The sequence below is a fragment of the Pezoporus flaviventris genome, unplaced genomic scaffold (genome assembly GCF_033815535.1).
Source record: "Pezoporus flaviventris isolate CSIRO_AGI_PZ_B2104156 unplaced genomic scaffold, CSIRO_AGI_Pfla_v1 ptg000267l, whole genome shotgun sequence".
Classification (NCBI taxonomy): Eukaryota; Metazoa; Chordata; class Aves; order Psittaciformes; family Psittacidae; genus Pezoporus; species Pezoporus flaviventris.
Genome location: NW_026892814.1, coordinates 224,307 through 238,562, shown reverse-complemented (window position 1 = coordinate 238,562; position 14,256 = coordinate 224,307). Strand labels below are relative to the sequence as shown.

The 14,256-nt window shown below is 47.3% G+C and overlaps 1 protein-coding gene across 1 annotated transcript in view; it reads right to left on the bottom strand.

Annotated features, from left to right (window-relative positions):
* EEPD1 (endonuclease/exonuclease/phosphatase family domain containing 1) overlaps window positions 1–14,256 on the bottom strand; it is a 56,482-nt gene that overhangs the window by 12,159 nt on the left and 30,067 nt on the right. Inside the window, exon 2 of the mRNA XM_061442992.1 lies at window positions 12,542–12,593. Coding sequence (XP_061298976.1) covers window positions 12,542–12,593 — 52 coding nt within the window. The remainder of the gene's footprint in view (window positions 1–12,541; window positions 12,594–14,256) is intronic.

Sequence of the window (14,256 nt, the reverse complement as noted above, 5' to 3'; positions counted from 1 at the left end):
CCCTAACACACCTCCCTGCCCCCCTAACACACCTACCTGCCCCCCTAACACACCTCCCTGCCCCCCTAACACACCTACCTGCCCCCCTAACACACTTACCTGCCCCCCTAACACACCTCCCTGCCCCCCTAACACACCTCCCTGCCCCCCTAACACACCTCCCTGCCTCCCTAACACACCTCCCTGTCCCCCTAACACACCTACCTGCCCCCCTAACACACCTCCCTGCCCCCCTAACACACCTCCCTGCCCCCCTAACACACCTACCTGCCCCCCTAACACACCTCCCTGCCCCCCTAACACACCTCCCTGCCTCCCTAACACACCTACCTGCCCCCCTAACACACCTACCTGCCTCCCTAACACACCTTCCTGCCTCCCTAACACACCCCCCTGCCTCCCTAACACACCTCCCTGCCCCCCTAACACACCTACCTGCCCCCCTAACACACCTACCTGCCCCCCTAACACACCTCCCTGCCCCCCTAACACACCTACCTGCCCCCCTAACACACCTCCCTGCCCCCCTAACACACCTACCTGCCCCCCTAACACACCTACCTGCCCCCCTAACACACCTACCTGCCCCCCTAACACACCTCCCTGCCCCCCTAACACACCTACCTGCCCCCCTAACACACCTCCCTGCCCCCCTAACACACCTACCTGCCCCCCTAACACACCTCCCTGCCCCCCTAACACACCTACCTGCCCCCCTAACACACCCCCCTGCCTCCCTAACACACCTCCCTGCCCCCCTAACACACCTCCCTGCCCCCCTAACACACCTACCTGCCCCCCTAACACACCTACCTGCCCCCCTAACACACCTACCTGCCCCCCTAACACACCTACCTGCCCCCCTAACACACTTACCTGCCCCCCTAACACACCTACCTGCCCCCCTAACACACCTCCCTGCCCCCCTAACACACCTCCCTGCCCCCCTAACACACCTACCTGCCCCCCTAACACACTTACCTGCCCCCCTAACACACCTACCTGCCCCCCTAACACACCTACCTGCCTCCCTAAGACACTCCAAGCACTGCCAGCAAGAGCATCCGATTTGTACATTAAGTTAAATCCCCTCCAGTGCAGTAGCTCCCCACTAGGACCCACTGCAGCAGCCCACAAGCTGATCTCCCCTCCTCTTGTTCAGGATGCCCCGGTTAATCTTTGGCTTCTTTTGAGGGTGCTATTTGTGCAGCCAGCCCGGAGCAGGCACTGCAGGGTCATCTTCTCCAGATGATGACACCGTTCCGTGTGGAACACCTCTGCTCATCAAGTGGTCCTCCTTGCACCACCAGCACTGAGGACCACTCTGAGGCAGCGATCTCCCTTGAGGTGAGCATCTTTCGCTCGAAAGAGGGTGTGCTACTCCTAAACCTTGAGGGAAACTAAATGTGCCACAGGAAAACAGCGTCTTGGGGCTTAACCAATTGCACATTTCTAATTAGCCAGTGATTCCTCCTTGGAGGATGCTCTCATTGCAGACCTGGTGTCAGAGCAGAGGCTGTAAGGAGGGTGAGAAGAGAAGGAACAGTGATGCAGAGCTGTCGAGGTGAGCCTGTTATGCACGGTACATCTCGGTGCACTCAAAGCAGCTAACTGCCTCTTTTGGTTAATTACCACAACAGCTTTCAGGCCAAACGTAAAGGTAAACAGCAACTCACTTCATCAAGGCAAAGGTGATTTTGGTTCCTCTTAACCAAGGAGAAAGAGCACAAGAGAATGAATATTCCACTTCCAGGTGTCACATCTACACAGGTCCTTTACCTTTGACACTAGAGGGAGCAGCTTTAGTGGATACGGGAGGCGGAGATGGAACTTCCTTCAATTCCTCACCATTGCAGCTATGTTCAGGCGTCATATTAGTAAAGATTTGACACCGTCATGGTGAAAGAGCCTTGGGGTTTGAGTGTGAGAGCTGGAAATAGCTGAAAAGGAGACCCCGACCAAGGCAATGTTAACCTATGAGGTCAGAATTCACTACCTTTTTCAAATTGCAGATCCTGGATGTATCTTGAAGTAAAAATCTGTACCTGAGCATGAGGAATGTAAGTCTGGGCTCACTTTCCTGTCACTTTTGATGGACAATTTATGGACTGCAGGTGTTTCCGATCTGCAGGGATAGGAAACACCAAGTTAAAGGCTTCTCTGAGCTCCAGAACATCTCCTAGTGCCGGACTTGATGCTTTAGGAAAAGGTAAACACAAAAGCTCTATGATATATACCTTGTATATTGTGCAGTGGTGCTTGAGGAGAAGCCCGCCAATGTAACACCCATCCTGAAACATGATTAATTTCTTTCTGATGAAGGCAGAGCAAAATTGACATAAGACCATCTGGCACTGCTCTTTTTTAACCCATCTTTTAATACAAATATGCTTTCTCTGCTTCATCACTGGGTATTCTATAAGCTGAAAACCATGGCCCTGGGATGCCCAGCATGCTTCTACAGCTGACCAACAGAGCATCCGCTTCCCACAGGCAGGAACAACTCAGTGAGGGGACATGGAGGAGCATCAGGCCCTTGGTTACATCTGGATTCTTCTATAACCAAACGTAACAGCAGGGAAGGAAGCGTTATTATGGCTAAAGCATGAAACAGAAACCCAGCACTGGATCCCGTTTCCCACTGATGACAGGGCTGTCCCAGGCCTTCAACACTTGTTTGCCTTTCCCTTAGGTGTATATCCCTTTCCTGTTTGCAGAAGTAGCCAAAACCCCCCCCCACAAGAAATAGATGCATCCGGTAGTGTGGGGGATGCACTCACAAACCCCATTCAGAGGAACCCTATCAATAACATAAGGGAAAACCAGGGTGGGTGGCCCTATGTTAAGATACAACATTTTTCACATGCCCATTCAACTAGTCCCTTCTAGGAAGACTTCATAAAGATTGCATGATATTTATTTCTTGTGCTCTTCAAGTATAGATATTACACAAAGGCAAATAAACCTTCGCAGGCAGATGGGGGTTGGACACACAGATAACTGCGAGTGTTTCCAAAGAACAGCCCCCTTCCAGGGAATCGGGTTCAGTCTCAGCCATTACTATACACTTATGTTGGAAAAGGTTTCCTACTCCTCCCTCTTGTACATAATTCTACAATGAAGTTAGAGCTGAAGAACTAAATATACATATATATATATATATATATATATATTTTATGGGGAGGGTTAGACTGGCTATTAGGAACAATTCCTTCCCCAAAGGGCACTCAGGCACTGGAACAGGCTGCCCAGGGCAGGGCTGCAGTCACCGTCCCTGCAAGTGTTCACACAGCGTGGAGATGAAGCCTCAGTGCCATGGGTTAGTGGTGGCCTTGGCACTGCTGGGACAATGGTTGGACTTGGTGACCTTAAAGGTCTTTTCCAGCCAAGCTGATTCTATGATCTACAGGCACTGTCATCACCTCTATGTGCCTTTACATGCTATGGACATACAAAGCTCATTTGCTGGGAGGACAGGCATGGACATCGGGGTCTCAAGTCCTGGTGCATCTGCAGGCACCTACAGCTTTTTTCAGGGCCCATTTTTTCCTGGAAAATGTGCTGCTTCTGCTCCTTAAAGAGCATCCCCGTAATTCAGACTCACAGGGTTTTCTTCCTCTGAGGATCAGGTGCTCACTCAGCTCCTAAATCACTGCTCCAGGCACCATGTTATGGACCGGAGAGCAAATATTTACCATACTGCAGCCCCGCTGCCTGGCAGCCACACAGTGACCCAAATTCATGGCTTTGCTGCAGAGACCACTTCTAAGCTCAATGCTTTAAAAAGGAAACCTCCGGGACTGAGCTGCTCAGAGGAGGTCGGATGAGGAGGGCTCATTTTTCAAGCCCAACTATACAAAGACTAGAAACTAAATTGTACGAGTCCACTCTGCGTGCATCAAATGGGGGTAATTCTGGCTCTGCAGAGAGGCACCACTGCTCACTTAAGAGCATGAAAGCAAAGCATCAGGGTCTCTGCCATTCAGGCACCCCTGGGGTTATGTAGCAGCCAAATGATGCTTGGCAGGACTGGAAAGGTTTTCAAACTGAAGGCATCATTTCCCACGTCGGGTATCAGCCCCTCCATGAGCTTGGCTGTGTTCCGAACCAGCCCATGGATGTGACTCCAGCAAGGCACATGCCTCTCTCCTGCCATTGCTGTGTTCCTCACCCATTGTACTTCATGAACATGCGGGAAACAATTCTGCTGATAAGCTTAGCATTATCTCAGTTATCAAAAGTGTGTAATGATTTGTTTTCATGCTGTCGTGGTTTAAACCCAGTCAGGTAATTCGTTCGCTCACTTCCCCCCCCTTTCTTGCCCTCCCCCTGCTCTCGGAGGGATGGAGAGGAGAATCGAAAAGAATGCAACTCCCACGGGTTGAGATAAGAACAGTTTAGTAACTAAGGTATAACACAAATCACTACTGCTGCCACCAATGATAATAATGATAAAGGAAATAACAAGGGAACAGAATACAACACCTCACCACCCACTGACCGATAACTCGCCCCCCAAGCCCGACCAAGCTCCGACCGATACCTCCTCCAACCCTGCAGTCCCCCAGCCCTTCCGGCTAACTCCCAGTTACATCCTGGGCATGACGTGCTGTGGTATGGAATACCTCTTTGGTCAGTTTGGGTCAGGTCCTGTCTCTGCTTCCTCCCGGCTTCCCCTCCTCCCTGGCAGAGCATGAGGCTCACAAAGTCCTTGGCCAAACCAAAACATCGCTATCAGCTCTGTTCCCAAGCTGAAAGTCAAAACACAGCACTGCACCAGCTACCAAGAAGGAGAAAAATGACTGCTACTGCTGAACCCAGGACACATGCACAAACCTGGCTGAAGCAATTCAGAGGAGGGGCTCTAAGCCAGGCTTTACAGGGTCAGCTGGGGGGTGGCAGGAGCGTAATTCTGCGCTTCCAAGTTATTTGCTTTCCTTTTTAAGTACTTATGTTGGAAAAGTTTAGCAGCGAGTTCCTACACTGCCCTCCCAGATGAATTACAGCTCAGCACAGACACCCAACTGCTTAATTCTTTGTAACAGCTAAGAGGAAATTACTTGATCCTTGAATATATGATGAGAAAAAGCCAGATTGTAGCCCACAAAACCAGTTCTTTGCTTGCCTGCAATCACGGTGTTCCCGGGACAGCAATGCAGATCATGTTCTCCCACCTCCATCCTAAATAAAGTGATTATTTCTATAAACAACGTCTTTTTATAGATCTTCAAGAGGAAGACATTGAAACCTTTGGTGCAAAGCAGCAGAACAACAACTGGAAGAGGCAGCACAATAACCCTCCTCGTTCTCCAGCACTTAAGTGCTGGAGCCACTACTGAGGAATTACGGGATGCTCAAGTACCTATTGTCTAAACAGGATATGTAACATCTTTCAGCCAGTTTGCCATTTAATGGGAAGCTGCCTTCACAGATGCTTGGTGGAAATCTGTACTGCCCTTTCCCTATGGAAGAGATCATCTGTATTTGCTATCCTCCATATAGGGGAAGTTTTGTGGGGTTTTAATTTCTCATGTTTCTAGCCACAGGCTGAGCTTTTTCCTGGACTTCATGAGACAGAATAATACTGCAGAAGACATTTCCTGACTACTTCTTTTCCTACTCTTGAGGGTTTTTTTAAACATGATACAGGAATTCAGGCTTAAGAGGATGACCACAGTCTGTGCAATGTATTCTTGAAGCCTTTTCAAGAGGATGTTTTCTTCTGCATAAGTAAGCAGTACAATCATTAACAGCAATAATGGCACGCTAAGGGACCTGGTGTGCTGTAGAGAAGGAGAAGAAGCAGCCCTCATGACTATGGGGCCATCTTTTTCATGAAGCTGCTTTTATGAGAAACGAGCAGTTGAGCTCAAACGCTTTTGTCACATTCATAAACCAGTCTGCTCAACCGGCTAGCTGCGCCGAAACCAGAGCCACCCTGGGACTCAACCATTTACTTGCTCCTGTGTTGGAAAGAAAATGTCCTTCCCTGTGAGGGTGCTGAGGCGCTGGCACAGGGTGCCCAGAGAAGCTGTGGCTGCCCCATCCCTGGCAGTGCTCAAGGGCAGGTTGGACACAGGGGCTTGGAGCAAGCTGCTCCAGTGGAAGGGGTCCCTGCACGTGGCAGGGGTTGGAGCTGGAGGAGCTTTAAGGTCCATTCCAGCCCACACCAGGCCGGGATTTATAATTCTGCCAGCAGAAATACCCCTCTCTGGGAATACGTGTGCGTGCTTAGGGAAGGTATCACTGAGATGAGTAGGACAATGCAGCAACCGCTGCAATCAGTGGCTTGCTGGGAACCCCTCTGATTTTTCACTTCATTTTTGTTTATTCCCTGGGGTGATTCCTTCCTCATGAAACCTGAAACTCAGGAATCGATTTCTGCGGCAGGGTGTAAAACCAAACCACCGCGAGCACAGCCTTCCTCACCCAGTAACTACACACAGGGAAAATCAGTTTATCAGAGCCTAGCCTTTAATATGGAAAGCAAACAGAAAACCATCCTACGAAACGTGAGACCTGAAAGCGCTGAGAAATAGTTTCTGGTGCACCATTAAACATACCCCAAACAATAAAAAACCAGCCACCCAGGGAGCTACATTGATTTGCCATGATCTCAGTCTCCTTACATGCACATTGCCTTTGCTCGGAGGAAAGAGGAGGTGAAAGAAAGCGTACTAATACAAAAGAAGAACAGAGAGGGAACAGGGAACCCACAGTTTTGGCTGTTACTAATCGAGGAAAGCTGCTTAAGCACATAACATAACAGGGTCTCTCTCCATTCCCAGGATAGAAATGCACTTATTTCCAGAGCTGTAAGCAAGTGAGTTGGGTATTTTACTTAAAAGCTTGTGCCCTTCTGGCATATACCTGGTGGTAAAGACTTAAAGGACTGTCCCGATGTGCAGGATGAGAAGGAATAAAAGCAGGATGTTAAGAACTGGCGTGACACAAGGAAAAGGCACAGCCCTCATTACTACAAGGCCACAGTTTGGCCACCTTGACAGAGACTTCCAACAGAAATAGTTATTCACTGGCCATTCTACTTCCATTCGTTTCTTTCCCTCTGTTACCGTTTTCCCCAGCTGATTTTCATCTCTGCTCAGAGCAAACATTCTTTCCCATGGTAAGAACACAAAAACAAGGAAGAGAAAAATATATAATATGACTCACAACCACTGCCAGCCTCAAATATTTATTCTTCCTTCAGGCATTGATTATGCCACCATACAGAACACTGTGCCACCTTCTGCAGAGTCACTTAAATCTGTCTCACATCCCATTCCATTCATTTCTGGGGGTGGATGCTTATTATTAGGAGAATCTCCTCAGTTTCTGGCACTAGGACATGTTATTTCACCTTTTATAAAAACACCTCATACACTTTTTATACTCTTTTTCACATCTCTAAATGTAAATTTAAAGAGCCCAATCTGACACTGATTCCTTTCTCGAATAGCACATTCTTTATTTATAGGTTAGCATAAGTAATAGATGGTTTTTGCCTCCATTCACTAGCACACTCTCCACAGAGCCTACGGGACTGTCCTCCAACCCTGACCAAGGCTCTGCTCTAACAGATGCAATGGATTCTGGTTCCCCAGAGAGAACATATGTATCACTTAATCCATATAAGCTACCAAAAATTATTTGGGCTGAAATTAAAACACTCTCACAGCTGTGTTAATCCACTAAAAAGTTAAAAATCAACCAAACTACAAAACACCCTTGCCCAAAACTGCTGACTATCCAAAACTGGTCCTGTTCTATGAACTCGCTTTGTCCTCTGCCATCTTAGATTCATTGAATGGTTAGGGTTGGAAAGGACCCTAAAGCCCATCTAGTTCAAGCCCCCCTGCCATGGGCAGGGACAGCTCACACTAAACCCTGTCACCCAAGGCTCTGTCCAACCTGGCCCTGTGCCTCACCACCCTAACAGGAAAGAATTTCCTCCTTATATCCAATCTAAACTTCCCCTGTTTCAGTTTTAACCCGTTACCCCTTGTCCTATCCCTTCCCTATTCTTCCTTCAGGAGACACTGATGGTAGCTCCCATGCCAATGCCTGCTTATATACAAGGAATAACATTTGCCTGCAAGGGCAGCATTGACTTGTGACCAGCCACTTGGTGCTTTCACCAAGGAAATGGTGACGGGCCAGACAAATGCCCTGCGGTGACCAGCTGCTCCATGTCAAGGCACGGTACAGCTCACGTCCAACTGCCCTAGCAAGTGCACGCACAAACATATTTATATCCACACAAATATATTTATACCCACACGAGCAAGAAGCGACGTGCCTATGCTTACCCCTGAAATGGAGAGCACAGCCTCTTCCAAACACCAAAAAGGGATAACCTGTCACAAATAAACATCCCGCTCTGCTCCGAGAGGGATTTTAGACAGAACAGAGATTACAATGGGCTTAATCACGATTAAACACTGATCTGGCTCGACCTACTCAAAAGCAGACCAAAGATAAATAAAAACCTGCAGCAGATGCATTTCATACTGGAAATTCTGGAACCTCGATTGACGTCACACTTTTTATGTTCAGATAATATCTGGAGGAAACAGATCAAGAAAACAAAAGCAAATTCCGAGTTAAAATTCTCTGTGTGCTGTGTGGAAAGAAGGCAGCTACAGCAAAGCATGCACAGGGCAGCTCAGCGTTTCACAGACGTGATTTTGACTGTAGCTGAAGTGGCACTATTAGAGCGATGCCACTAGATAGGATCAAGTATTCCCTTTTGTCCTCATCTCCTGGGTCTTACCCTGTAAAAGTAGGCAACATTAGTCACTGCATTTCCCCTCAGACAGAAGCTGCTTCTGATCAGTGACAGGCAGTGATTTTCTTGTACTAAAACAATATCACCTGCTCAGTATCTACTGCAGTTGGGGTTCACTGATTCCTCAGGCATAACATGAAAGTTCTGCCTGATGGGAAGGGGTTGCCTCTAGTGCGCATCTCTCAAATACAGACATCTGTCTTTCCTATGGGTGAGAAAACCCAGGAAACAGATTCCACATCACAGGAGACAACTCCAGCCATTAGTACTGCTGAGGGAGGTGGGAAAAGTAAAGCAATGAGCACAGATCATAGGAACTGCTTGCTTACAGCGCTAAGTTTTCCATTTCATTCAACAGGGCAAGGATATCCTCTTTGAAGAGACAGAAATACCTTTTCAAATGAGGGGGGAATCTATGTGGAGGAGAAAGCTGACCAGAGGTCTCCCATTCTATCATTTCAGCTCTTCATGTTCATAAGCCCAATGGGTGACCACATAATGTTTGGCCCACAGACGGGAGATCCCTTCCTGCACTAAGACAGCTAGAGGTTAATCACTACCTCTGCTGCTGCCTAGGGGATGTACCCCGTGCTTCGCAGCTACAGGAACTCTACTTCCAAACACCAGGTGAAAGACTTTCAACCCCTTTTTATTTGTGACTCCAAATCTGAGGGTGACAATCCCCATACAGACAACGTAAGCCTACTGATAATTACTTTGTTCTTCTCACTTGCTTTTCACTGACCTCTTGGACATAGCGTACAGTGCACAAATTTGGCACCACTGGCACAAACAAACCTTGATAGTGAAGCCTATCTTACTTACCCTATTTTTTCAGGCTGCAAGTCATCACCTACTTCAAGAACATCACCCTGAACAAAACCACAATTCTCATCCCAGCTCCTACCACCCTTCAGTCTACCCATTGTATCTCTCATGCCAGTCTAGATCCATCACTTTCAACTTCAAGCAGAATAATCATCACTTTGCAGTTGAATTCCACACTTGCACAAACCACAGATGAGGGTTACACGATTTGCACTTCCCAGATGAGAAGCGACCAAACTGCTGTTGGTGGAATCAAGTGGACAGTCCTTCCTCATCAACAGTAACAGCAGATGCACCTGCTTATTAACACACAAATAGGAAAATCATGGGTTACTGTTGCTTTTACCCCAAAAAAACCTTCTCAAAACAGAAAGCTGTCAGGGGGTTACTAAAGATAAGGCTGTTGCACAGATTACTTAAAATTGTTCAATAACCTACTTCTGAAGGAGAAATGAGTTCAAGAGCCCTGAAACACCTGAAAGGCGCAGGGGGAACACTTGACAGAATGAAAAGAGTATTTTTATATTCATCTTAACTGGGTGGCTCCTCCTGCACATCCTACTGGCATCAAGCACCAATGCCAACAAACATTTTGGCATACCTGTTGCCTATGGAAAAGGACTAGAGAGTTAACCATCAGAACAGCCAACAATGGGAAATGTCTGGTGAGGCGGTGCAGTCTGTTGCTTGCACAGATTTCTTTTTAAGCTATATAGACAGCATGCTCCTCTGGAGAATTAGTTTGTTCCCCTTCCCAAAACAGGTGCAATCAACACTTGCCAAGGAGAATTCTTCATCTGCAAGTAAGGACTTCCCAAACCTAGAAATAGCACGTAGACCGAGTAAAATACTGGAAAACACCCTGGGGTGAGAGTTCCTGGGGAGCTCTCCCAGAGCTCCGCCTCTTCCCCAGGAAGAATCAATCCGGCAGTTAATATTAAAATATTACTATTTAATAACATTCCGTTTATTTCCCTGCAATACAATGCAGGGAAATAATGATTTACAAATGCAAAGCTCAGCGTGTGCCCTCAAAACCTGACTCTGCAAGCAGGCAGGACACGGGATTTTGTTCTTGTCTGCTTCCCCTAACCCCCTCCTGTATTTAAAACCTAAAGACAGCAAATTTATCTGAACTTACATAATGCCACCCTGGTATTTTCCAGAGGGCTAATCTGGCCTTTTACATTCTTTAAGCCTGGCATTGTATGAAAGCAGATATCAAATATTCAGAGAGCTCAGTTTAGAAAGATCCCTTTCCTGAGGCTGAGCTTTTCGGAAGACCTTCCTGCAGAGCCCCAGGCAATGCCTCAATCAGCCATTCCCACTAGGCTAAGGGCACTCACCCTTCCCAAGTATGTGTTAGGAGGCGCTGGGCCCCACAGAGAGGTGAGAATTGGACAGAGTGTGAGGTGCCAGAGACACGGACTGCTGTGAGCAGTGAGCAGTGACAATGTGTGAATATTAACCTGTTTTGCACAACGAGTGGTTGAGAAGCATGCCTTTGCATGCAAGACCTACAGCATCACCTGCCTGGTCATCATCTGTCACTGCCTTTCAACAAAATCCACCCCTCTGGGTCAAAATCAGAGCTCACGAAAGCCAGTGAAGAGATGCCCCTCTTGAACTAACAGGGTTGTACATGGGGTCTCTGTGAAACACCAACCCAGCCAAGGCTGAAGCACCCACGGCTGCTGCATTTCATCATACGCAGTATTTCTAGAGCTCCTAGCAGATGCAGCCTTACCCCAGTGCTGCAGGACCTTCTCCTTCACACAGGCAGGATGTGCACAAGGCAGGAGAAGGTTTCCTTCCTTCCTTGCCATGTCACTCACAGAGGCTCCCTGTGCCAGCGCCAGCTCACTACCTGCCACAAAAGCAGCAGTTTTCCCAGCAGGGCTCTGAGTCCAGGGGTTTTCTTTGAACCCCACCAAGTCTCTTACATTTCCATGCTGCCTCACAGCTGGTTGCTTGGTCTGCTAGATGAAGGTGCAGAAAGTGAAGGGAACCCACCAGTCCCAGCACTTCTGGAAGTGCAGTCCTACTCTCCAAGCCAGGAAAATCATAGACCGCATAGGTTCTTCACGCAGAAGGAAAAGATCTGGTTTGCAACACCGGGCTTCATTTACAAACCCTCCAGCCTTTTGCAGCTGCTGGTTTTGCTGTATCTCTGCAGGTGGGATCTCAGGCTGCTGAGACACCTTGGTTAAGCTAATGGCGCTGGACCAGGGGGATGCACCCCCTGAACAGGACCACATCGCTTGGAGGCAGGAAGCCATCAGCTCCACACAGTTCCTCCCCTCTGTCTCCCCCTCCTCAGCCATGCATAGGCTGTTTACAAACCTCACCATCCCTGGGACAGTGATGGATGGCACATCCCTCAGCTCCCTGGAAGGCTAGGCTTAAAGGCAGGCCTATCCCTGCACAAGACAGACAGGGGGAGAGCTGAAGCTAATAATAAACACCATATACTCAGCTGTTGCTGCTAGGACCAATGTGGAATAGTTGGCTGCTTTGATCTGTTTATCACTAAATTAAACCATATTCTTGCCAAGGCACCTCCTGCCATTCTTCTGAGCTGGATGTTCAAAGGGGACTCCTCAACCACTCACTCTGCTTCAGGCATTCATCTTTGTTGGTTCAAATCATCTACTTAGCTGTTAGCAGGAACTGATTTCAGGAAAGCTAATATGAGCAGGCTGGGGGCACTGCTCACCCCAAGCCCACTGCAGGATCAGAAAACACCAAAAGCACGCCATCAACTTGGCTAAAACAACATCCCTCTGACCTCACATACTACACAGCTAGGTAGACGGTAGACGTCCTATTTTATGCCGCATGATTTTCCTTAAAGCTGGAAGCCCAGCTAAAACAGGGGCTTAAGAGTTTAAATGTATTAGGACAATTAGATACGTTTTAAAATACCTTTTCCAGAGCTTCTCTATCAACCAGCTCCTGTACAGCCAAAAGCTTGATACTGTAACAAAAAACAGAGAAAGAAAAGAATGAATCACTCCATTGCAAGCATTACAGAAACACAAGTAACAGCAGAACTGAAGCTCTCTTTTTATCCTCCCACTTCACAAAGCAGCCTGTAGAAGCAGCAAACAAGATTTTCTGGTTTCCAACTTAAAAGCATGCCTGAATTCACCTTACAGAGGAAGTGCATTAATCATTACATTTTCAATGCCTTAAATGAACAATTAAGGATCTTCTGAATGATAAACACAAGGGAAGACTCTCAACATTTCTACTGGGTTTAGTCAGCTTTGTTCTTCAGTACCAACAGGTTTCTCTGGGTCCCACAACAGGTTCAAGGAGGCGATCTTGCCCCTCTGCGCAGCACTGGTGAGGCCACATCACACCTCCCCATCCCTGGGCACTCACAGCAGTTACCTTAGCCAGGGAGTAGAAGGGAACAGCAACACATCCACCTATGGAGCCAGGCATCTACTTTAAGATGACACAGTTGATGTTCAGCCCACCTAAGTTTTAGCTCTTCACAGCTTCGGTGCCTACTTCAAGCTTTAGATTGACTATATGGTTAATGAAATGAGAGAGGAACTTCAGTTCCCCGGGGCAGTACATGCCACCCACCAAGTCTGCCAAAGGATATAATTGGCCACGTACTACAAGAAGTTTTATCCCTCTTTCAAAACCTCAGAGCAATGCTGCATAATTCTTGAGCGTCCACTGACATCTTACACATTAATCATGTAAATCCATCCTGTGACAGCAGCTGGCAAAACAGAGCTTTAATCGTGTCCTTCTACCCTGTTACAATGCTTTCCACTACAGGTATTCACAGCCTAAGCCCTAAACACAAATGTGCTTTTACTTTAATGTACTTCTAGTTTTCAGGTGCCTTCAGACCATCATAAAAAGCCAATGAATTATAAAATAGCTCCATACATTTCCAGCCTGTAGAGGCTATTATGACTAAGACAGAGAGGGTGGAGATAGTTCAGAAAACAACAGGATAATCAGGAGAAAGGTATTCCATTAAAGCCCAAGCAGGGGGCACACGATTTTCTGTTCCCATTTGTGCTGCACACAAGCATTCAGCTGAACTGGAAGGTGCATCGAAAAACCCCACATTTTGCCATTCCCTCCTGCAAGCTATACAGCAAGGGGTTTGTTATACAAACTGCTTTTGTCTTTCTCCTTTTGAAACCAGAAACTTTTTGATCACTTGGTCATGAAAAGGCAGAATTTATCAACCAAGGCTGCTTCTCCCAGTTGACTGATTTATTTCTAGGACATTAATTGTGGATTATCTGACACTGCAGAAGAAAGAGAGAGCCTGCTGCAAATGCAGGTACTGTTCTCATTGGAGATCATCTTCTTACAGCACAAACCTACCCTCCTTCCCATTTACACTAGTAAAGCCCCACAAGAACTCCTTCAACCGGCACGTTTCTATTTAAAACAAAGAATACCAAGTTACACAGAAGCAAGCAATAAAACAGGGGGCAGGAATCTTCTTACCTTATCTCGCTGTGTTTACAGGGATGCTGTACTCTTGTTTAGAGGTGAAAAACCCACAGAAAACGTTTACATCCTGCAGAGATACTGCATATGCAAGGCCAGAAGCAAATCCGAATTCAGTGCTGCTATGTGATTTGCAACAACACTGGTTT